The sequence below is a fragment of the Bombina bombina genome, chromosome 1, assembly GCF_027579735.1.
Source record: "Bombina bombina isolate aBomBom1 chromosome 1, aBomBom1.pri, whole genome shotgun sequence".
Classification (NCBI taxonomy): domain Eukaryota; kingdom Metazoa; phylum Chordata; class Amphibia; order Anura; family Bombinatoridae; genus Bombina; species Bombina bombina.
This window is the reverse complement of record NC_069499.1, coordinates 1,049,166,572-1,049,192,148: the sequence shown is the minus strand read 5'-3', so window position 1 is coordinate 1,049,192,148 and position 25,577 is coordinate 1,049,166,572. Positions and strand designations below refer to the sequence as shown.

At 38.0% G+C, this 25,577-nt stretch overlaps 1 protein-coding gene across 2 annotated transcripts in view; it reads left to right on the top strand.

Annotated features, from left to right (window-relative positions):
* The first annotated feature begins 2,346 nt into the window (after positions 1 to 2,346).
* CTSA (cathepsin A) overlaps positions 2,347 to 25,577 on the top strand; it is a 36,794-nt gene continuing 13,563 nt past the window's right edge. The window contains exons 1-11 of one of the 2 annotated variants that reach the window (XM_053689129.1): positions 2,347 to 2,572; positions 2,943 to 3,106; positions 7,838 to 7,949; positions 8,031 to 8,081; positions 8,214 to 8,300; positions 15,452 to 15,607; positions 16,304 to 16,395; positions 17,519 to 17,603; positions 17,770 to 17,861; positions 17,966 to 18,038; positions 19,096 to 19,244. In XM_053689129.1, coding sequence (XP_053545104.1) covers positions 2,943 to 3,106; positions 7,838 to 7,949; positions 8,031 to 8,081; positions 8,214 to 8,300; positions 15,452 to 15,607; positions 16,304 to 16,395; positions 17,519 to 17,603; positions 17,770 to 17,861; positions 17,966 to 18,038; positions 19,096 to 19,244 — 1,061 coding nt within the window. In that variant the 5' untranslated portion in view covers positions 2,347 to 2,572. Of the gene's footprint in view, positions 2,587 to 2,942; positions 3,107 to 7,837; positions 7,950 to 8,030; positions 8,082 to 8,213; positions 8,301 to 15,451; positions 15,608 to 16,303; positions 16,396 to 17,518; positions 17,604 to 17,769; positions 17,862 to 17,965; positions 18,039 to 19,095; positions 19,245 to 25,577 lie in introns of both variants that reach the window. The other variant, XM_053689070.1, reaches the window with a different exon arrangement.

The following is a 25,577-nucleotide window of genomic DNA, read 5'->3' as shown; positions in this document are numbered from 1 at the left end:
GTAAATATTTTCTATGCCTGTTACTAACTAACTACCACAAATACGCTTTTTATCAATAGCATTTCATTAACATATCTCTACCGTATATCATAAATCTTGTCTGCAAATTTAATTGTTTTCCAAACCCACTCCGTGGGTATCCTTTGCTCTGTACCAATCTGTTTACAATACCTAGGTTTCAAAATGGCGCTTTAAACACAAAGTTATTGGTTTAAGTATTTTGAACATGCAGTGCTGAAAATAGTGGGCAGGATAACGTGACATCATCTGCGAATAAAAGATATAACTTTTAGAACGTTATGAAACTTCGTTTTGGAGAAAATATAGGTCAGTAGGTTTTAATTAATGTTTATTAACTTTAATATGTTAGTTGTTTAGCTTAAAAATTATAACAGAAAGTAATCCTTTAAGCTAAAATTAACCTTACAAGCTAACTGATTAACCCCTTCACTGCCAGGAATAATAGAAGTATAGTGTGCTGCTCCAATTCGTGGCATTCTAATTACCAAAAAGCAATGGCAAAGTCATGTATGTCTGCTATTTCTGAACAAAGGGGATCCAAGAGAAGCTTTTTGCAACCATTTATGTCATGATTGCACAAGCAGTATGTAAATATATTTCTGTGTAAATGGAGTGATAGCAAAATGCTATAAATTCTTCTATGAAAGTCCTGGTAACGAAGGGGTTAAGTATAGATACTTGTGTTATGATGAAATTTTATTAACAGTTAAAGCTAATCCAATACAAAATTGAATGTGTTCAACTTTTAATATGAATTTAATTACTAAATATATAGTTTTCACAGGTAAATAAAAAAATTAAGCTCTATTTCTGTTTAAATATAGTGATAGCAAAAATGCTAAAAATTCTCTGGTATTTTAGGCAAGTTCTTCTATGAAAGTCCCATTAGTGATATGGTTAAAAGACTTCTATATATGTTGGGTCGTACAAAGAGATGGAGAGGTGATCCCCAAGTCTTCCAAAGCTAACTTTGTGGCAAGTAATTCTAAATCAGAAGCATGATAGTTTCAAAATGGGATAGCTTGCATAAAATAAAAATAATGGCCACCAGATGGAAATTATAGGGGGCGACAGAAACAGAACTGTTATGAGTTTCTAAGAAAACATCCATGCTGGGGGGAAAAAAATGCAATTTTCAATTAAAGGGACAGTCTACTTCAGATTTTTTTATTGTGAAATAGATAATCCCTTTATTACCTATTCCCCCATTTTGCATGACCAACACTGTTATAGTAATACACTTTTTGCCTGTTATTACCTTCTTTCTTAGCCTCTGCAAACTGCTACTTATCTCAGTTCTTTTGATAGACATGCATTTTAGACAATCAGTGCTAAATAATTTCAGGGGAGTGAGCACAGTGTTTATCTATACGAGACACATGAACTAGCAGTGTCCAACGGTCAAAATGCACTTAAATAGAGGCAATTCAACAGCTTAGAAATTAACATATGATCATACCTATGTTTAGCTTTCCACAAAGAATACCAAGAGAGCAAAGCAAATTTGATGATAAAGTTCATTGGAAAGTTGTTTTAAATTCCGTTCCCTTTTGGAATCATGAAAGTTTAATTTTGATTAGACTGTCCCTTTAATAATATAACTTTTAAAATTAATGGATTGTGGTTTAAAACATATCATAACCGCTTGTACTAATTTTTTTTTGATGAAAATGTTTTAAATAAACACATTTGTGCTGAAGAATTTGTCAATTTAAAGGTGATAGTTTCCTGGAATCGCTAAAACTGGTACATACACTCCAGGTGCCGTATAAATTGGAAACTTTCCAACCTGCAGAACATATTTACATTTTACAGGTTAGTAGACTAGCTACAAAATGGGGAAATTAACTGGCATTAGTCAAATGCTGCAAAGAATAACAGAGCGACTTGAGAGACTGTTCTAGGGTTTTCACTGTGGAGACCATTCTCTAGTCTAAAGCTTTCTCATCACTCCATTTACACAGAATAATATAGAAACTGGGAAGCCAAATCTGGCCTTGGTTGCTGTCTACTTACTTTAGGGCTGTCCCCTGTATAACGTTCAGAACAGCATCTCAGACAGCAATCTTGTGCTTGTTGAAACCGTTCTGCTTATGAAACCCCTGAAACATCATGTTGCTAACTTTAGGTTAGGGATAGGTACTCCAACTACAAATGACCATGACGACATCATGGCTTTGATATTTTAGCAATATTATTGCTGTTGTGAAGACACTGGGATTCACTGATTATTCAGCTCTTATGTTAATCATTTGAGACCTGCCCATTACTTAGCTGCACAGAATATCATAAGATTAAGAACTGGAGAACCTACAACTAGCCCAGCCTATATCCCTGCCAAATGTATGCCACCCTCTAGTACCTACAGCCCACCCCTACTATGACGTTATTCATTTGATTAACCTGCTTTCACCCAACAAATAATGCGCTGGCACACAGGTCATGTGATACACTGACACGTGAACTGGTCATATGATCGACTGATCTTGTGAGTTAAGAGGAAGTTAACTTTCACTGGTAGAGAAGACACCGAAGACCGAACCTAGCGACGGTAAGCGGCTAGAGGTAGGTTGTGACGGTAGCGAGGGCATGAAATGAGGAGGGGAGATTAAGAGGTTCTGGAGGAGAATGCAGTGAGGGATTAAAGTGAAAGCTGTGGGTTCATAATCAAAATATCAACTCTTATTTATGAGAGTGCATTTCATTACATCAAGTTCCTAGTTGCTAAGGGGTTAATCTTTTTCAGGTCTATTTTGCAATAAAATGGCGCCTTTGGGCAGTAATATGGATACAGTGGCCGCAAGCTTTTAGTGTCAGGTGCTGTCCTATAGATGTTGAGGGGAGGGTGTTCCCTACTATCTCTTTTGCTCAAGTGACAGGAACCGTATAATATGTAACCTATTTCTTTACTCTCTCTTCAGATGTATTTTGTTCTTCTTTACTGTGTGTTTATTGGGGCTATGTCTGTAGAAGCTGCTGCCCCTGATGATGAGATTATTTACTTACCAGGGCTGCATAAACAGCCCTCTTTCCACCAATACTCAGGATATCTCAGTGTGATAGGAGGCAAACACCTCCATTACTGGTAAGTGTCATTCTTTCTGTAACTCTTAGGTTTTTCTTTTTTTTTTTTTTTTTTTTTTTTCTTCTTAAAGGACAACAATACAATGCTGTAATATGTTTGAAAATTGCATTATTGTTTACATATCACTGTGTGCTTAAAGGGACAGTCAAGTCCAAAATTTTTTTCTCCATGATTTAAATAGGACATGCAATTTTAAACAACTTCCCAATTTACTTTTATCACCAATTTTGCTTTGTTCTCTTGGTATTCTTAGTTGAAAGCTAAACCTAGGAGGTTCATATGCTAATTTTTAGACTGCCTCTAATCTGAAAACATTTTGACCACTAGAGGGCTTTAGTTCACATGTTTCATATAGATAACATTGAGCTCATGCACGTAAAGTGACCTAGTAGTGAGCACTGATTGGCTAAACTGCATGTCTGTCAAAAGAACTGAAATAAGGGGGCAGTCAGCAGAAGCTTAGATACAAGATAATTATAGAGGTAAAACGTGTATTATTATAACTGTGTTGGTTATGCAAAACTGGGGAATGGGTAATAAAGGGATTATCTTTCTTTTTAAACAACACAAATTCTGGTGTTGCCTGTCCCTTTAACTCCTGAAAATTGGTTAACATGTACAGTCAGCAGCAGTGTACTATTTGGAGCTAAAAAATAATATATATATATATATATATATATATATATATATATATATATATATATATATATATATATATATATATATATATATATATAATTATACAGTGGATATAAAAAGTCTACACACCCCTGTTAAAATGTCAGGTTTCTGTGATGTAAAAAAATGAGACAAAGATAAATAATTTCAGAACTTTTTCCACCTTTAATGTGACCTATAAACTGTACTACTCAATTGAAAAACAAACTGAAATCTTTTAGGTGAAGGGAAATAAAAATAAAAAAATAAAATAATATGGTTGCATAAGTGTGAACACCCTTTTATAACTAGGGATGTAGCTGTGTTCAGAATTAAGCAATCACATTCAAAATCATGTTAAATAGGAGTCAGTATACACCTGTTATCATTTAAAGTCCCTCTGATTAACCCTGAATAAAGTTCAGCTGTTCTAGTAGGTCTTTTCTGACATTTTGTTAGTCGCATCCTACAGCAAAAGCCATGGTCCACAGAGAGCTTCTAAAGCATCAGAGGGATCTTATTGGTAAAAGGTATCAGTCAGGAGAAGGGTACAAAAGAATTTCCAAGGCATTAGATATACCATGGAACACAGTGAAGACAGTCATCATCAAGTGAAGAAAATATGGTGCAACAGTGACATTACCAAGAACTGGATGTCACTCCAAAATTGATGAAAATATGAGAAGAAAACTGGTCTGGGAGGCTGCCAAGAGGCCTACAGCAATATTAAAGAAGCTGCAGGAATATCTGGCAAGTACTGGCTGTGTGGTACATGTGATGGAAATTTCCCGTATTCTTCATATGTCTGGGCTATGGGGTAGAGTGGCAAGACGAAAGCCTTTTCTTACCAAAAAAAAAAAACATCCAAGCCCGGCTAAATTTCGCAAAAACACATCTGAAGTTTCCCAAAAGCATGTTGCAAAAGGTGTTCTGGTCTGATGAAAGTTGAACTTTTTGGCCATAATTCCAAAAGATATGTTTGGTGCAAAAACAACATTGCATATCACCAAAAGAACACCATACCCACAGTGAAGCATGGTGGTGTCAGCATCATGCTTTGGGGCTGTTTTTCTTCAGCTGGAACTGGGGCCTTAGTCAAGGTAGAGGGAATAATGAACAGTTCCAAATACCAGACAATATTGGCACAAAACCTTCAGGCTTCTTCTAGAAAGCTGAACATGAAGAGGAACTTCATCTTTCAGCATGACAACGACCCAAAGCATACATCCAAATCCACAAAGGCTTCACCAGAAGAAGATTAAAGTTTTGGGATGGCCCAGCCAGAGCCCAGACCTGAATCCAATTCAAAATCTGTGGGGTGATCTGAAGAGGGCTGTGCACAGGAGATGTCCTCGCATTCTGTCAGATTTAGAGTGTTTTTGCAAAGAAGAGTGGGCAAATCTTGCCAAGTCAAGATGTGCCATGCTGAAAAACTCATACCCAAAAAAAAGCTACACTACAGAAAAGGTCATTTAAAAAAATAAAAAGGCACATTTTTTTTACTACACTGGGTACTGGCAGACAGCTGCCAGTACCCAAGATGGCGCCCATTAAGGCAGAGGGGGAGGGTTAGAGAGCTGTTTGGTGGGGGATCAGTGAGGCTGGGAGCTAAGGGGGGATCCGACACAGCAGCATATGTAAATATGCTAAAAAAAAGCCCAAATATAGCTTTTATTTTAGTACTGGCAGAGTTTCTGCCAGTACTTAAGATGGCGGGGACAATTGTGGGGTGGGGGAGGGAAGAGAGCTGTTTGGGAGGGATCAGGGGGTCTCATGTTTCAGGTGGGAGGCTGAGCTCTACACTAAAGCTAAAATTAACCCTGCAAGCTCCCTACAAGCTACATAATTAACCCCTTCACTGCTAGCCATAATACACGTGTGAAATGCAGCGGCATTTGGCGGCCTTCTAATTACCAAAAAGCAACGCCAAAGCCATATGTCTGCTATTTCTGAACAAAGGGGATCCCAGAGAAGCATTTACAACCATTTGTGCCATAATTGCACAAGCTGTTTGTAAATGATTTCAGTGAGAAACCTAAAATTGTGAAAAATTTAACGTTTTTTTTAATTTGATCGCATTTGGCGGTGAAATGGTGGCATGAAATATACCAAAATTGGCCTAGATCAATACTAGGGGTTGTCTACTACACTACACTAAAGCTAAAATTATCCCTAAAGGCTCCCTACATGCTCCATAATTAACCCCTTCACTGCTGGGCATAATACACGTGTAGTGCGCAGTGGCATTTAGCAGCCTTCTAATTACTAAAAAGCAACGCCAAAGCCATATATGTCTGCTATTTCTGAACAAAGGGGATCCCAGAGAAGAATTTACAACCATTTAAGCCATAATTACACAAGCTGTTTGTAAATAATTTCAGTGAGAAACCAAAAGTTTGTGAAAAAATTAGTAAAAAAGTGAACGATTTTTTGTATTTAATCGCATTTGGCGGTGAAATGGTGGCATGAAATATACCAAAATGGGCCTAGATGAATACTTTGGGATGTCTACTAAAAAAAAATATATACATGTCAATGGATATTCAGAGATTCCTGAAAGATATTAGTGTTCTAATGTAACTAGCGCTAATTTTGAAAAATAATGGTTTGGAAATAGCAAAGTGCTAATTGTATTTATGGCCCTATAACTTACAAAAAAAGCAAAGAACATGTAAACATTGGGTATTTCTAAACTCAGGACAAAATTTAGAAACTATTTAGCACGGGTGTTTTTTGGTAGTTGTAGATGTGTAACAGATTTTGGGGGTCATAGTTAGAAAAAGTGTGTTTTTTTTTTTTTTCAATTTTTTCCTCATATTTTATAATTTTTTTTTATAGTAAATAAGATATGATGAAAATAATGGTATCTTTAGAAAGTCCATTTAATGGCGAGAAAAACGGTATATAATATGTGTGGGTACAGTAAATGAGTAAGAGGAAAATTACAGCTAAACACAAACACCGCAGAAATGTAAAAATAGCCTTGGTCCCAAACGGACAGAAAATGGAAAAGTGCTGTGGTCATTAAGGGGTTAAGGGTGTTCACACTTATGCATCCATATTATTTTTATTTCACTTTACCTAAAAGATTTCAGTTTGTTTTTCAATTGAGTTGTACAGTTTATAGGTCACATTAAAGGGGAAAAAAGTTCTGAAATTATTTCTTTGTCTTTTTTTTTTTTTTTTTTTTTACATCGCAGAAACCTGACATTTTAACAGGGGTGTGTAGACTTTTTATATTCTCTCTCTAAATATGTGTATGTAACCAGCTACCTATCAGTAGTGTGTTGCTGAGGAGATGTACATGTGCTCTAATTTGAAAATAAGCTATACAAAGGAACAAGTGCAACCTCAACTCGCAGTATTGCACCAATTGACAATACATGCACACTGCACTTACTAGAAATTCAAAATAAAAGAGCCGTAGTTAACCAAACCTTATGGGAAAGGCATCCCTCGCTTCTGTTAATGTTAAAGGGACATAATACCCACATTTTTTCTTTCATGATTTAGAAAGAGAATGCAATTTTAAACCTCTTTCTAATTTACTTCTATTATCTAATTTGTTTTCTCTTGATATTCTTTGCTGAAAAGCATATCTAGATATGCTCAGTAGCTGCTGATTGGTTGCTGCACATAGAAGCCTCGTGTGATTGGCTCACCATGTACATTGCTTTTTCTTCAACTAAGGATATCTAAAAAATGAAGCAAAATAAATAATAGAAGTAAATTGTAATGTTGTTTAAATTTCTGTTCTCTATCTGAATCATGAAAGAAAGATTTTGGGTTTAGTGGCCCTTTTAAGGTTTGATTGTACATCACAGCCACAGTCAGTCCTTGTCTGTCCCAACACCCAATCTGTTGGTGAACTTTTGTTGTGCTCAGTTCATATGGGGGATCTATAAAGTCTAATATATTTGTGAATTTACTGTTTGTAATTTTGCTATAGAGCGTTGTCTTGTGTTGTGTTTTTTTTTTTTTTTTGTGTTAAATTTGATAATAGTATTTTAATTCTATCTGAACCATGACCGTTTATTTTAGATTTTCATTTCCCTTTTAAACTTTGTCTTCCAGGTTTGTGGAGTCCCAAAAGGATCCAAGTAATGATCCAGTTGTTCTTTGGCTGAATGGAGGTCCTGGTTGCAGTTCTTTGGATGGACTATTGACTGAACATGGTCCCTTCCTGGTGTGTGCAGATGTTAAGGACATTTGATGTTAATTTATGGGATGAATATTTTCTTTTAACCCTTTTGTTTCCTTTTCCCAGATTCAGGAAGATGGCAACACTTTGGAATACAACCCTTACTCCTGGAACATGGTAATTATTCATGATCTATCAGTCGTCATTTGAAATATTTAGAAACGGCTCTTCTGTTTGCCCTAGACCCTCTTATGTTTATTTCTTTAGTTTAATGTCGCTAAATGTATGTTCCATTCCATTTTTGCTTAGATTGCAAATGTTCTCTACCTGGAAGCCCCTGCTGGTGTTGGATTTTCCTATTCCAATGATAAAAACTATGAGACTAATGATACTGAGGTAAGATAACTTGATACAATGATAGTGTGTTTCTGTATGTAGAGTACAGTATTTTGCCTATTTTATTAGTCTTGCAGAGCTTCTTTTCGTTTTAATCATATTTATGTAATCATAAATATTGCTTTGACTTTAAGAGACGTGTTAGTCAAAACTGAAATGCACACAAATGTGTGTGTGTAATCCATCTGTGTTCTCTACAGTATATGTTGCCTGCCGGGTGGCATTATGAAGTATCCGGGTCCCTGGGTGCTCACTGGCACTCACAGGAACCTGTGGTGTCCCCAGAGTCACAGGCAGTTAACCCCAGACAGGCCTGGGTGCATGAACCGTATGGGAAATTGCAAAAAACTAATTAAAGGGACAGTAATGTCCAAAAAAACTTTCATGATATAAATAGGAAATGTAACTTAAACAACTTTCCAATTTACTTTTGTCATCAATTTTGCTTTGTTCTCTTCATATTATTAGTTGAAAGCTAATTCTAGGAGGTTCATATGCTAATTTCTTAGACTTTAAAGACTGCCTCTAATCTGAATGCATTTTGACCACTAGAGGGCATTAGTTCATGTGTTTCAAACAGATAACATTGAGCTCATGCACGTGAAGTTACCCTGGAGTGAGCACTGATTGGCTAAAATGCAAGTCTGTCAAAAGAACTAAAATAAGGGGGCAGTCAACAGAGGCTTAGATACAAGATAATTACAGAGGTAAAAAGTGTATTTCTATAACAGTGTTGGTTATGCAAAACTGGGGAATGGATAACAAAGGGATTCTTACTTTTTAAACAACAAAAATTCTGGTGTTGACGGTCCCTTTAATATAACACACAGAGAAAGTCCAGCATTCACTTGCAAGCTCTCAGCTAAGATTAAAATAAAAATGGATTAGTTACCCCATCTGGCCAAATGGGACTAGCCCAGGTACCTTTTCAAGGTCCCTTCCAAAACCTGGGACCCTAAAACAGCCACACAATGCAAGCTCTCAATCCAACAAAATGGGAACAAGGGAAGGGTGCACAGGCTTAAGTAATCACCCTAGACATATACAAAACACGGAAGGGGACTGCACTCTCAGACTGGACTGGGTACACATCCCATGGCCTTGCAACATGCTTAGCCCTGGGTGTTAACTGTAACTCACAGGAAGCTGTGCTGTCCCCAGAGTCACAGACAGTTAACCCTTTTAACTGAGAGCTTGCAAGTGAGTGCTGGACTTTCTCTGTGTGTTTTATTAATTTGTTTTGTAAATTTCCCTATGGTTCTTGCACCCATAGTTTTTATGTGTTGCTCGAAACCATAATTACTATTCAAATTTTTATATATATATATATATATATATATATATATTTATTTATATATATATATATATATATATATATATATATATATATATATATATTTTTTTTTTTTTTTTTTTTTTAATTTGAGGTCATAATATAAATACTGGCTGTTGAGAAATAGAAGTATTGATTTACTCATCAGTATTTACAGATATACCAGGACACCAATTTCCCTCTTAGGGTACAGCTGAAATAAGAACTGATTAAATGGATACAAAACATGATTCAGATAGAGCATGCCATTTTAAACAACTTTCATAAAATGATCTTTGTTCTCTTGGTATCTTTTCTTCTTAAACGGGGAGAGTCCACAGCTGCATTCATTACTTTTGGAAATTCAGAACCTGGCAACCAGGAGGAGGCAAAGACACCCCAGCCAAAGACTTAAAGGGACATAAAACCCAATTCATTTATTTTTATTTCATGATTTAGATAGAATATTACATTTTAAACAACTTTCTAATTTACTTCTATTAAATTTTCTTAGTTTTCTTGTTATCCTTTGTAGAAAAGCAGAAATTTAAGCTCAAGAATGTGCACGTGTTTGCAACAATGTTTTACATTAGCAGGGGCACTAGATGGCAGCACTATTTCCTGTTGTGTAGTGCTTCAGGCATGTGCACAAAGAATAACATGAGAATGAAAAAAGAAAATTGATAATAGAAGTAAACTGGAATTTTTTTTTATATCCGCTATCTGAATCATGAAAGAACATTTTTGGGTTTAACGTCCCTTTTTTTTTAAATACCTCCCCCACTTCCCTTATCCCCCAGTCATTCTTTGCCTTTTGTCACAGGAGGTTGGCAGAGAAGTGTCGGAAGATTCAAGATAGTCTCTTATGGAGGGTAGTACTCTAAGGAATGGGACTGGAGTTAAGTAGTCTTGTCAGCCTTTCAGTGACAGCATGGATGAAAGTTAGAGTTCGGAGATGCAGGGTGAGTCTTTCTGCGAAACCATCCCGACTCATATTAACAGCTCCTTAGCAATCGGCGTTGACGAGTTTCGCTGCCTGCTTTCTTCACTCAAGTCCATGTCAGAACGAGGCTACTATCTGTCACGCTTGAAGGGCTGTGTACCTGTTCCACGGCATAGATTCTGGTAAGATCATTTCATTTTACTTTGATATGGAAATGTGATGTGAACGAAGAAGTCCGGGTCTCAGTGGGACTCCTTTATCTTATGGAATCAAGGGTTAATATCTCCTGAGGGGGGTTATTGAACAGGGGGGACTTTAATCATGTTTGTTATGTGATTGTGTCTAATGTTTAGTGATGCTTGTAGCTATATCGGAACATAACTGCCTTTTTGTCAGGCTGCGCGTCTCTTATAGTTTTGGCGCATTCTCTTTGGCCTGCACAGTGTTCCTTATGACCAGATGTGGTCACGTTTCTAGTCTCCATTTCCGTATTCCTGACGAGTGGCGATGGAGAGAATCTGTTTCGCTAGTTGTCTTGGTCATAGGAGGTGGTGAGTGCCCCAGCCATTGGAGGTGTAAGGTGCTGTTTTTATTTTTTTCTATCCAAGTTATGGAGGATTCTGATTTTATTTTTTTTTAAAAAATTTTTTTGAGACAGATGTTTGATTCAGATTCTACTTTTTGCGAAGAGTATGAAATGGCCCGGGTAATCCATGCCCATCAGTTATGTTACGCATGCTGTTTTAGAGTGCCCTTTACTCCCGAAACAGGGAACTTGGAGTCTGCTGAGCCATCTGCCCCTGGGGACCCCATATCCCATGGGGCAAATACCCTAGAACCTTCTTTGGCTACGCAAGCAGGTGTCCCTAATGCCTTTACTCCTCCGGAAGGTGGCTTGTTTCCTCCAGAGGTTATGACACGGTTCCGTGTGGCCATTTCTTTGGCATTGGCGCATTTCCATCTTTCAGGGAGGGAAATGTTGGTGAGATACTGTCCGTGTTCAGTTAAACAGGGCTCGTCAAGCGGGGGATCGTCTGGGTCAGATCAGCCCTCTGGGGAAGCGGTTTCCCCTGAGACTTCAGGGGCCCTATCCTCGGGTCAGGGTCGTCAGTTCCCCCGGCAGAGGTAAGTTTTGCCTTTCTTTATAGACTGGCGCACCTTCATGTCCTGCTGCAGCATGTTTTGGCACTGGTGGAGGACCCCAGTCCTGATGGGTTGAAGGGTCCTCTGTCTTCTATCCAGGACGGCAGACTGGGTTAGACATGGGTTAGACATGGGGGGGGATGAAGTTAAACCTCCTTGTCTCCAATTTACTTTTTATTTTGGGTATTTTATTCCAGTTCTGAGCTTCGGAAGAGTGGAGTCTCTGATTGGCTGGTCCTGTTAGTGTACCCACTTTTCTTGGGCGTTCACCTACGAGTGCTACCCTCCTATTTTTTTTTTTTTTTTTTTTATTATATTTTTTTTTTTGTTGATCCAGTTAGGATGTATTTGTTTTCTTTTGGAAGCTCATGGTTTTTTTTTAGTTTCTCTCTTGGGAAACATTTCTTCTCTGGAATTTGATAATAGCGATTTTTTTTTTTTTTTTTTTTTTTGGTTAAGGTTCGTTTTAAGTTAAGGTGTTAGTTACATAGTTCTATAGATCCTTTGTCGATTCCCTTCTGGGATTTAAATTTTTCTGTCTCCTAGTTCAGTACTTAGTACCCTCTGTAGCAGGCTGATCCTGGTCTGACGTGGTGCTGGTGTATCTGGCTGACCTGGTTGGGTGGGGGGGTTACACTCTCTCTCAGATAAGGAGTTCGTTATGCTATGGCTCCTCTATCAAAACTAATATCTTCCCTTTTTGGATAGGGGTTTCTGTGGAGAGGAAAATCATGAGTTTTAATTTTTTGCTTTTGAGAAATCTGCCCTGTACCGGGCTAAGAGAGCAGGCTTTTTCTTTTAATGACGTCAGGCTGGTCCTCGTTGCTTCTGTTGGATGGGGCATCAAGGGGTTTGTCCTCAGTCCTCTTGGTCCCGTTCCTATTTGTTGGTGGGGTTTTAAAAGCCGATCCTGCTAAGAAGGGTTTCGAAGGTTCTTTGACCTCGGAGCTAGAATCTACATTCCAAATTGGACTGTAAGTTTAGATGCCTTTTTTTTTTTTTTTTTTTTTTTTTTTTTTAATTTTGTTTTTTTTTTGTTGAGGTTTTGACCTTGGTACCTCTTCCTTCCGGGGTCAAGGTGACTTGGGCTTCCTTTTCCTTCTGGGGAGGGTTGTTGGGTCATCGGTTCTGGAAGTTTAGGAATTTGAGCTTTTTTCTTCCTCATGCAGCTTCTCGTCTGCTCCCATGTTTTTCAGGGCTCTGGAGAATGCGTTGGTCTCTCTTTTGCCCTGGAGCTACCCTTCTTACAACATGTCGGGTTGATAGGTAGTTTCCTGGGATATCGATGCTTGTTTTTAATTTTTCTCTTGGTCTAGGGGGATTTCCGAGAGGTTGATCCAGATGGATCGTTTGGACACTATATTGCAGACTCTGTTGCAGAGCTGTGCTATTTATTTCAGCTGCTTAGCTGTTGGTGTTGGGGGGTATTATCCCTCAAATCTTGAGGAGTTATATTCTCTGTCTCTGGGATGCTTAGTGAACGTCCAGTGTCCCAGGACTTTTTGGATGTGGCTGAGATTGCATCTCATAAGGTTCTTGTTTCCTCAAGGGTTCCTAGCTGGGGCCGGCTCCGGTTTCCGGGTGCTGGTTTTTCTGGACATGGTCTAGGCTATCTGATCAAACCACCTAGTTGGTTCTGGCTTAGTAGTTTAGCTTGTAAGTCTTGTTGCATATGGTTGGGGTTTGCCTACCCTTTTGATACCGTTTAGTCCTTCTTACTTCCTTTTTGGAGATCTGGGTGGTCCAGGGAATTATTTCCCTACCTTTGGACATGCCAGTCGTTGGTGCTGGGTCCATTACCTCGGTGAAGCAGCCCATGTAGCCTAAGGGTGGGCTTTTTGGCTTGCATCAAAAAGGGTTGTTGGTTTGTATCCAGCTGCTGATACTGGTTATCCTTTTATCGGTATGAGGTCTGTTGGTTCGCTTTAGCCTTGACAGCGTTTCTTCTTCGCGCTTGTGATCTCCCCTTAGGTGGAGTTTAGCGGAGTTTCTCACTCGGCAGGGATCTGTTCTCTGCTGGGGTTTGGATGTTTCTGCTTACATCTTCTTACCTGTGAGGGAGTGGGTTCCTGCACTCTTGGAAGGTTTCCTCTGTGGGAGTTCCTGGTGCAGTTCCTATCTTGATAGGCTAGTTTGTGGCCGGTGTCTACTAGACTTGTGTCGCAGCGTTGGAGCTGGAGGCTTCATCTGGAGCACAATAAGTTCTTATGGTGCTACTTTTAGGCAGTTCCGGGGAGTGACGGTTTATCCCTTGATCGCTCTTTCATGAGTGCGGTCTGCACTCTGTGAGTTTTGGGATCTGCCTTGTCCCTCTGGGTTTTCTTTGGGATGTTTCATGGTCCTTTGGACTTCCATTCAGATAGGGTTAGGGTTTTTTTTTTCCCCCTCACTTCCTTCTGTTCGGGTGTTGGAGTTCATTCTCTATGCATTTTTTTTGTCTTGTTGCTGGGGTTCCTTTTACCCTAGTTGCTGAGTTTTTAGATATCTTGTTGAGTCTTTCCCTGTTTAATTCCTTTCTGGGAATATGTTGAAATTTGTACGGGCTTGAAGCATGCAGGTTTTGTCTCTGGGGGCTTTGTGCTCGGAGGAATCTAGCGATTTTGAGTGTTCTTTATCTATCTTGGCCTTGCTGGATTTAACTGATGGGCAGTTACTTAGTCCTTTCAGTTTTTGTCCTTCTGTCCTGTACAGCAGTTTTTTTGACTGGTTTTGCTAATTTCAGGCTGTGGTGCCCTTCAAATGGCCGCCTCGTCTACCTGCCCTTTTTTGCAGTCAGTGCCCTCTATAGCTTGGGTATTGTTCTCCCAAAAGTAATGGATGCAGCTGTGGACTCTCCCCATTTAAGAAGAAAAGCATAAATTATGCTTACCTGATAAATTTTCTTTTCTTCTGACGGGGAGGGTACACGGCTCCCCCGCCCACGTTTTTTATGTGGGGCGGCTGTGTTAGTAGTTTTTTTTTTTTTTTTTTTTTTTTTTTTTTTTTTTTTTTTCACCTGATATTTCTTCTACTTTTCCTTGTTCCCTCGGCTGAATTACTGGGGGATGAGGGAAGTGGGGGAGGTATTTAAGCCTTTGGCTGGGGTTTCTTTGCCTCCTCCTGGTGGCCAGGTTTTGAATTCCCAAAAGTAATGAATGAAGCTGTGGACTCCCCGTCAGAAGAAAAGACATTTTTCAGGTAAGCATAATTTATGTTTTTGTTTGAAAAGCAGGAACCTACGCTCAAGAACGTGCACGTGTCTGGAGTACTATATGGCAGCAGTTTTGCTAGAATGTTATCTATTTGCAAGAGCACTAGATGGCAGCACTATTTCCTGCTATGTAGTGATCCAGACACCTACCTAGGTAGCTCTTCAGCAAAGAATACCATTAGAATGAAGCATATTTGATCATAGAAGTAAATTGGAAACTTTTTTAAAAAAAAAAAATTGTATGTTCTGTCTGAATCACAATTTATTTTGGGCTTTTATTTCCCTTTTAAAAAATTTTTGTGCTATTTGTTCTCACTTCTTTCTCTTTTACCCCAACTAAATGTCCTTGTCCTTTTATCCATTCTGTTGGCAGTTTTCATCTCCATAACCTTCTCTTGACATAAGTCTTTCATTTATCTTCACTCTGCTGTTCTGACATTCGTCTCTCTGCCCGTCTTGTCCGTTTTTGCCTTCTCTTGCATCATTCTCCCTGCTGGCATTACCTTTTTTTTGCTTACCTTTCACCAATGCCTTATATATTTTTATTTTATTTTTTTTTCCAGGTTGCTCATAATAATTATTTAGCCTTAAAGGAATTTTTCCGTCTTTTTCCGGAGTACAGTAAAAATGATTTTTACATTACTGGCGAGAGCTATGGTGGTGTGTATGTGCCAACACTGGCTGTGGAAGTGTCTCAAGATCCTAGTATAAATCTGAAGGTGAGTCACAGGAGATGCAAATTGGCAGTTTAAGCCAAACTAGTGGGGAGGTGCAAGGCTGATATTGTGCATTTGGGGGAAAATATATTCTGAAATGTACATCCATACAGCGGTGTGCACTTTCAACCAGCAAAGTTATCTGTATAACAAAAGAAAAAGCAGGCATTCTATGGACACTTAATTAGTGCAGTGGTGACGTTTTAAAGAAATCGGTCTGATTCCCTGAAACGTCACAACTGCGCTAATAAAGTGTGAACATGAAGCGTGCACCTGAGCCTGGTTATACATCTTCATACACTAAACAGGGAGATATTGCCATATTTTTTTTTAAATAACAAGAGACAGTATTGCCAAAGGACACCAGTAAAATGTGAAATTCAGGCGGACAGGTCCGTGAAGACAAACCTGGCTATATGTAATGAAGACTACATTTAAACTATTTGATTTCATATTAAAACTTATATCTGGAGGGTCTTGCGTCTATTTTTAGAGCAAAACTTCTCTGAACTGATAATAGAAACATATAAAAGTAGCATAATGGCACTGAAACATCATTTGAGTGTGAATTTGGATTGTAATACAGCTCTTTACCTTGTGAGAGAGACTCTACAATATGTAGTGTCCTCAGATTAGTGTGTATTTAGCCTTTATTCCATCCCATAGCTCACTAAGCTGTCTGTACATGTTTTTGTTTAGGGTATAGCTGTGGGAAACGGCCTGAGCAGCTACGAGAGTAACGACAATTCACTGGTTTACTTTGCTTATTACCATGGCATACTGGGCAATCAGTAAGTCAAACTGAACATGTTTATGGTCCTTATTAGATAACCCTAACTGAAAGAAATTAAAGCACAATTGGTTTATTCAGGTTGGATTTAATTTAAATGAAATAGATTAATATCACTATTTAAAGGGATAGTCTACTTTTTTTTTATTTTTTATTATTGTTTAAAAAGATAACGCCTTTACTACCCATTCCCCAGCTTTGCACGACCAACATTAAATCTAAAGTCAAAATTGACAATAAAAGTTTCATGATTCCGATTAAGCATGCAGTTTTAAAAAACTTTCCTAATTCCTTTTTCAAACGTGCACATTTTTTTTATATGCTCACTTTCTAAAGCTCCCAATGAGCGTGTGAAAAGTGCACAGCATATAGGCATTTTGTGATTGGCTGATGGCTGTCACTTAATACAGGGGGAGGGAAATGTGGATTTCTCTTTATTTCATATTTGTGCTGCAAAGAAAAGGCCTGTTATCTCTGCAGACACACACAAATAAATAAACAAACACTATCAAAAATAAAAAACAATTCCCTGCCTGTAAGTCGTTATCTTCTCTGCCTGTGTCTTTGGTTCGTTTTTTTTGATGGTTCTGAAATGCAAATAATAGTGTATATTTATTTAAAACGACAAATATTACCTTTCTGACGGTACTATGTATAAGCTGTATTATCACCTGTAAATATTGATTAAATGACGTAAGATATTGTTTATACTTGGTCCCATCCCCTCACCAAACTTTGGGTTTTGGAATATTTCCATCTTTAAAATGGCAAACTATTCCGAAATCCAAACCTTTCCGGTCTCAAGCAGTTTGGATAAAGGGCTTTCTACCTGTAATACATATCAGAGCATTGGAATGTATAGAGTAGGGGGTTCAGAAGTAAATTTGCAAACATTCTTCAGCCAATGTTGCAGGAATAAATACAGAAAGTGGGCTGAACTATATGTATAGCACGGAGGTAAACTGATGGATGTGCTGGTAGTTATCTACTTCAGCCTGTTCTTAAAAGGGCACTAAACAACCTTTTGCTTTTACACACAAACAATAGTTTTAATATCCCTTTATAGCCATCATGTGCTTGGTGCTACTGCTTTCATTCCCTTACAATATTTACTTACTCCTCAGGCTATGGAAAGAATTACAAACGTACTGCTGTGAAAAAGGATCTTGTCAGTTCTACAACAACCCTGATGGGAACTGCACCCTGCAGGTAAGTACATGGTTTCGACAAATGGGGGATGATTTGTGCCAGGTTGGTGGTTGATATAAACACATTCACCCCTAATGTGTGCTGCTTCTATAATAGGAGAGGAGCGTTGTGTTCATTATTTAGAAATGTTTCACACACCAAGGTGCTCTTATTTCTTTGTATGCAGGTTCAAGAGGCTATGCATGATGTGTATAGTACTGGACTGAACATCTACAATCTGTATCAGTTATGTGCAGGGGGAACTCCAGGAGAGGTTCGGTATGTCCTGTTTAGGCTGAGTTGGGGGGGGGGGGGGATTTGTAGCCCCCTTTTTGCATGGTAGTTGTAGATATATTCATTTTTGTATTTCCGTTTATCTGCAGGGATGAAGGTGATCACATCACTGTCTATCATCCTGGAATTTTCTCTCCCACAATTCTTAGACACTGGAATAGAGTAAGATTATTATTATTATTATTGTTGGTGTTGGTTTTTAATGTATTTATTGATCACCAGAAATACAAAAATATAAAAAAGTAATAAGTACTGTGAAGAAGATACTATAGGGATACAAAAGTCAAAATTAAAACCAAATGCTGGTGCATGGGGCACTCACAGCATATGTGCATATTCCAATTAAAAACAGTAATCACTTTTTACTGATGGAAGTATATTGGCAAAGTACTGCTATTTAAAATGTAAATGCACGTTTCATATCTGACCTGGTTTATTCCATTAACAGAACATCTACAACCAGTCCTCATCTCCCAACTCCGCTAACTGTTCATGAAAGGCCAACAGTCTCCTTATGAGCTGTCTAGTGCCGTCACAAAATACACAAACATGATAGCCAAGCAAGGACAACAAGTTCCAGCCTCTGTGAGGCTTATTTTGTTGGTGTCTGGAAGTGACATCTTAGTTCCTTCAAAATGTCCCATGTATTTCAATTCAGTAGTCCTGTATGTCTCTTCATATTTATCCGGTATATTTTCTTCATATTTTCCATGTCTCCTTCAAAGTTCTATAATATGCAGAGTGGGTACTTAAAGGAACCTGAAACACTTTCAGATTTTACTATAAATTGTTATTTAACTTATTATTCAAAGAACATTGCAGTATACTTTTATTTTGGCTTTTTTCCTGAGGTTTTTTAACGCTAAGAATTATGGTTTTTCTTAATTCAGAGAATTGGGAGTTCACTAGCCTAGCCCTGCTGCATATATGTCTGGGGGATTATATAAGATACTGCATAACAACATTTTGTACTACAGGTGAAAGCTTTATGTGTATTCCAGTCACAAGTCTGGATTGTGTCCTTATAATGAGGAAAGTTAAAACACAATAACAAATCTGGAAACATAATGGTGACGGGTTAAACTCATATTGGTTTCACTGGTTTACTTTACCTATCTGCCTGCGCATTACCTACTTAGGCTGCTTTTTCATTACCTGACAGTATTATCTATGAATTTAACTTTCACTTCTTTGTGTCTTCTCCTCTCCACTTTTGCAGAAGCTGTTGTCTCTGTCTAGCATGCAGAAGCCTATACGTATGGACCCTCCCTGTGTAAACAGCACTGCCTCCAGAATGTATCTAAACAACCCGTATGTGAGGAAGGCTCTGAACATCCCTTCTGAAGTGCAGCAGTGGGAGGTCTGCAGGTGAGAGTTATGGGCAGTGATGAACTTAATGTTCAACAAACATAACAGCAAAGAAGAACTAGAGAGAGGATACATAATGATACACTATGGACTTAAAATTTCCACTCCTAACCTACTATCCAGGCCAAAATGTCACACGCCACTTCAGATTCCACCCTCTCTTTGCATATGTTTAGCCATTGTAAAATGCAGTAACTTATTTTATACTATAACAAATATGATGATACCACTAATAGTGTAGAAAGAGAGTGCGGAGGGTCACAGCGGATCTGGAGATTTTGTCCTAATAATTTTCAACTCTGACTTCTCTCAACTTTCTCCACTCCCTTCTTTCTTCAATTTCTCTTTTTACCCTCTCCCTTTTCTCTCAAGTCATATATTCTGTTTACACTCTTTTCCCCTCTCTCATATCCACTCCCTTTCTTTTTATCTTATTCCCCACTCTCTCAACTCTATTTCCTTTTTCACTTTTCCTCTCCAATCTCTCTCTCTGCACCCGTTTACCCTTTTTAGAAGTGACAGTCTAAGCACTAATGGGGTCTTTACAGTCCTATAGGAGTAACATATCCTTGCCCTTTTGTGGATTTATAATATCCCTTTTAGCTAATATTTTTAGCACATAGCCCAAAACATGTGTTTGTCAGTGCTGCAATAAGAGAGTACATTGTGCAAATACAATGTGCTTACTTTGCTACATATAAAACACCACCAAGCTTTGGACAGTGAGTGAATGCCAATTAAACATTCATTCACTATCTGACACTCGCCAATAGCTAGTGGGCGAGTGGTAATTGAGCCCTGATACTTACTTTTATAGGATAACAGAATTTCACGCTCTTCTTGCAAATCAAGAAATTTCTTATTAAAGTTATTTATCCCATTTTTCACAGCATAAACACGTGCTGTTTCTACAGTGCAGGATAGCATAGACCCCAATTTTACACTGAGCAGACATTTCTTACCTGCATTCTGGTGAGGTCTGTGATCAGTAGGCTGTTGCTAGTCCTGTAACTGTACAGATATAGGGGGGTAGTTATCAAGCCGTCAACCTCAAATACGCTGGAATGCCGCAGCATATTTGTGGCGAGGCTGATTCGCCTTAGTTATCAAAGGCTCTAGACCGGCAAAAGTAGAATTTTGTGACGCAAGCTTCGATCCGCCGGACTCAGTCCGACACAGATCGATTCTTACGTCACTCCAGATGTTCCGCACACAAGTGCGGCACATTCTCACTACTTTTGCTAGTTATCAAAAAACTAGCAGGTACGCTCGGCACTTTTCCGGCCCAGCGTACCTGGTTTTCAAACCGCCACCCCTGGAGGCGGCGGATCCCATAGGAATCAATGGGAGTCTGACTATAGCGAAAGTACAAGTAAGCTGCTGCCAGACATCCCATTCATTCCTATGGGAGCTGTCTACACCTAACATGTTCCCCGAGTCTAAACACCCCTAATCTGCCCCCCTACACCGCCGCAACTAAATAAAGTTAATACACCCTAAACCGCCGCTCCCTGAACCCGCCGTAACCTATAATAAAATTATTAACCCCTATCCTGCTGATCCCGCACCTCGCCGCAACTAAATAAATAGTTTAACCCCTAAACCGCCGCTCCCTGAACCCGCCGCAACCTATAATAAATTTATTAACCCCTATCCTGCCCCCCCTACACCGTCGTCACCTATAATAAATGTATTAACCCCTATCCTGCCCCCCACTACACCGCCGCCACTGTAATAAAATTATTAACCCCTAAACCTAAGTCTAACACTAACCCTAATGCCCCCCTAACTTAAATATTAATTAAATAAATCTAAATCATATTTCTATTATTAACTAAGTTAATCCTATTTAAAACTAAATACTTACCTATAAAATAAACCCTAATATAGCTACAATATAAATAATTATATTCTAGCTATCTTAGGATTTATTTTTATTTTACAGGCAACTTTCAATTTATTTTAACTAGGTACAATAGTTATTAAATAGTTATTAACTATTTAATAGCTTACCTAGCTAAAATAAAGAGAAATGTACCTGTAAAATAAATCCTAACCTAAGTTATAATTACACCTAACACTACACTATACTTTAATAAATTATTCCTATTTAAAACTAAATACTTACCTGTAAAATAAACCCTAATATAGCTACAATGTAATTAATAATTACATTGTAGCTATCTTAGGATTTATATTTATTTTACAGGTAACTTTGTATTTATTTTAGCTAGTTAGAATAGTTATTAAATAGTTATTAACTATTTAATAACTACCTAGCTTAAAGAAATACAAAATTACCTGTAAAATAAATCCTAACCCAAGTTACAATTAAACCTAATACTACACTATCATTAAATTAATTAAATAAACTACCTACAAATAACTACAATTAAATACAATTACATAAACTAACTAAAGTACAAAAAATAAAAAAATAAGTTACAAACATTTTAAAAATATTACAACAATTTTAAGCTACTTACACCTAATCTAAGCCCCCTAATAAAATAACAAACCCCCCCAAAATAAAAAAATGCCCTACCCTATTCTAAATTAAATAAATTTCAAAGCTCTTTTACCTTACCAGCCCTTAAAAGGGCCATTTGTGGGGGCATGCCCCAAAAAGTTCAGCTCTTTTGCCTGTAAAAGAAAAATACAACCCCCCCCCCCCAACATTAAAACCCACATACCCCTAATCTAACCCAAACCCCCCTTACAAAAACCTAACACTAATCCCCTGAAGATCATCCTACCTTGAGGAGTCTTCACTCAGCCGAGCAGCGATGGAACCGAAGTGGACATCCGGAGCGGAAGAAGTTAATCCTCCAAGCGGCGCTGAAGAAATCTTCCATTTAGCCAATCAGATTCAAGTTCAATCCGATTGGCTGATCCAATCAGCCAATCAGATTGAGCTCGCATTCTATTGGCTGATCGGAACAGCCAATAGAATGCGAGCTCAATCTGATTGGATCAGCCAATCGGATTGAACTTGAATCTGATTGGCTGATTCCATCAGCCAATCAGATTTTTCCTACCTTAATTCCGATTGGCTGATAGAATCCTATCAGCCAATCGGAATTGAAGGGACGTCATCTTGGATGACGTCCCTTAAAGGATCCTTCATTCGTCGGGAAAGGAGGATGTTCCTCGTCGGCGGGATGAAGACTCAAGACCCGGCTTGGAAGATGACATCGCAAGGATAGAAGACCTCTTCAGCGCCTCTTGGAAGATGACATTGCCCGGATCGAAGACTTCTTCAGCGCCGCCTGGATGATGACTTCATCGGATGGAAGATTTCTTCAGCGCCGCTTGGAGGATTAACTTCTTCCGCTCCGGATGTCCACTTCGGTTCCATCGCTGCTCGGCTGAGTGAAGACGACTCAAGGTAGGATGATCTTCAGGGGATTAGTGTTAGGTTTTTGTAAGGGGGGTTTGGGTTAGATTAGGGGTATGTGGGTGGTGGGTTTTAATGTGGGGGGGGGGTTGTATTTTTCTTTTACAGGCAAAAGAGCTGAACTTTTTGGGGCATGCCCCCACAAATGGCCCTTTTAAGGGCTGGTAAGGTATAAAAGCTTTGAAATTTATTTAATTTAGAATAGGGTAGGGCATTTTTTTTTATTTTGGGGAGGGTTGTTATTTTATTAGGGGGCTTAGATTAGGTGTAAGTAGCCTAAAATTGTTGTAATATTTTTAAAATGTTTAACTTATTTTTTTATTTTTTGTAACTTAGCTTTTTTTATTTTTTGTACTTTAGTTTATGTAATTGTATTTAATTGTAGTTATTTGTAGGTAGTTTATTTAATTAATTTAATGATAGTGTAGTATTAGGTTTAATTGTAACTTAGGTTAGGATTTATTTTACAGGTAATTTTGTATTTCTTTAAGCTAGGTAGTTATTAAATAGTTAATAACTATTTAATAATTATTCTAACTAGCTAAAATAAATACAAAGTTACCTGTAAAATAAATATAAATCCTAAGATAGCTACAATGTAATTATTAATTACATTGTAGCTATCTTAGGGTTTATTTTACAGGTAAGTATTTAGTTTTAAATAGGAATAATTTATTAAAGTATAGTGTAGTGTTAGGTGTAATTATAACTTAGGTTAGGATTTATTTTACAGGTACATTTCTCTTTATTTTAGCTAGGTAAGCTATTAAATAGTTAATAACTATTTAATAACTATTGTACCTAGTTAAAATAAATTGAAAGTTGCCTGTAAAATAAAAATAAATCCTAAGATAGCTAGAATATAATTATTATTTATATTGTAGCTATATTAGGGTTTATTTTATAGGTAATTATTTAGTTTTAAATAGGATTAACTTAGTTAATAATAGAAATATGATTTTAGATTTAATTAATATTTAAGTTAGGGGGGCGTTAGGGTTAGTGTTAGACTTAGGTTTAGGGGTTAATAATTTTATTACAGTGGCGGCGGTGTAGTGGGGGGCAGGATAGGGGTTAATAAATTTAATGTAGGTGGCAGCGGTGTCCGGGAGCGGCGGTTTAGGGGTTAATACATTTATAAGACTTGCGGCAGGGTCTAGGAGCGGCGGTTTAGGGGTTAGTAACTTTATTTAGTTGCGGGGGGCTCCGGGGGCGCCGGTATAGTGGGTAGAACAGTGCAGTTTAGTGTGAGTGCTTAGTGACAGGCTAGCAAAAAAGCTGTCAAACAGCCGAAGAGCAGCGAGATCGGATGTGTGATAACTCTCACAGTCCGCTGCTCATCACCCCGCGGCTTTTTGACAGCTTTTTTTTTGATAACTTAGGCGTATTTTTTCAGGTCCGCGGCGGCGAAGGTAGGCGAGCTTAGGCGGGCGTATTGGGCCGGCAAAGGCAGGAAAGTAGACACGTTGATAACTACCCCCCATAGTGACATCGTCACATGTTTGTGTGTTTTAACTTGTTCTATTTTGCTATTATGCCCTTTAAACAGTTGCGTGTTTTGAGACTACACTTTTTATGTGTGTGTTTATCCCGTGACAAATGGGATTAATAACTTTGATAATAAAGATATATATATATATATATATATATATATATATATATATATATATATATATATATATATATATATATATATATATATAGTAAATCAGCTTCTTTTAAATACTTGTTAAGGTTTAAGAGGATTTTATTTTAGACGTGCAATAATTGTCAGTTTATTAGTTTGCAAAAGAAATGAGTCAATGTGAACTAAATTAACTAACGGACATAGAAGTTCAAAAATAGCTAATTTTATTGTCTCACTATTGCTTGCATATTTGTTTAATCCATACAGCGGTATTAAACGCATAGATAATGTAAGCTTCAAAGCAGCTGACCACATCTTGGGAGCCAATGACAAATGTGTGTAGCCACCACCTATCTCCTAGTAGTGCATTGCTGCCCCTGAGCCTATCTACGTATAGGGACTATAGTTTTGTATATCAGGCTTAAAGGAACAGAATAGAACTTAAAGGGACATGAAACCCAAAAAAAAATTATTTTGTGATTCAGATAGAGAATATAATTTTAAATAACTTTCTAATTTACTAATATTATCTAATTTGTTGCATTCTCTTGGTATGCTTTGCTGAAGGAGCAGCAATGCACTAATGGTTTCTAACTAAACACATGGGTGAGTGTGTGTGTGTGTGTGTGTGTATATATGTATATATATGTGTGTGTATGTATGTATATATATATATATACACATATACACACTGCAGAGTATTTTGACCACATCATCCTCTTTATGCATGTTGTCTTACTCCAAGCTGTATAGGCTCGAAAGCCTACTACCAATTAAGCATATTAGGTGATGTGCATCTCTGTAATGATAAGGGGTGTGGTCTAATGACATCAACACCCTATATCAGGTGTGCATAATTATTAGGCAACTTCCTTTCCTTTGGCAAAATGGGTCAAAAGAAGGACTTGACAGGCTCAGAAAAGTAAAAAATAGTGAGATATCTTGCAGAGGGATGCAGCACTCTTAAAATTGCAAAGCTTCTGAAGCGTGATCATCGAACAATCAAGCGTTTCATTCAAAATAGTCAACAGGTTCGCAAGAAGCGTGTGGAAAAACCAAGGCGCAAAATAACTGCCCATGAACTGAGAAAAGTCAAGCGTGCAGCTGCCAAGATGCCACTTGCCACCAGTTTGGCCATATTTCAGAGCTGCAACATCACTGGAGTGCCCAAAAGCACAAGGTGTGCAATACTCAGAGACATGGCCAAGGTAAGAAAGGCTGAAAGACGACCACCACTGAACAAGACACACAAGCTGAAACGTCAAGACTGGGCCAAGAAATACTCAAGACTGATTTTTCTAAGGTTTTA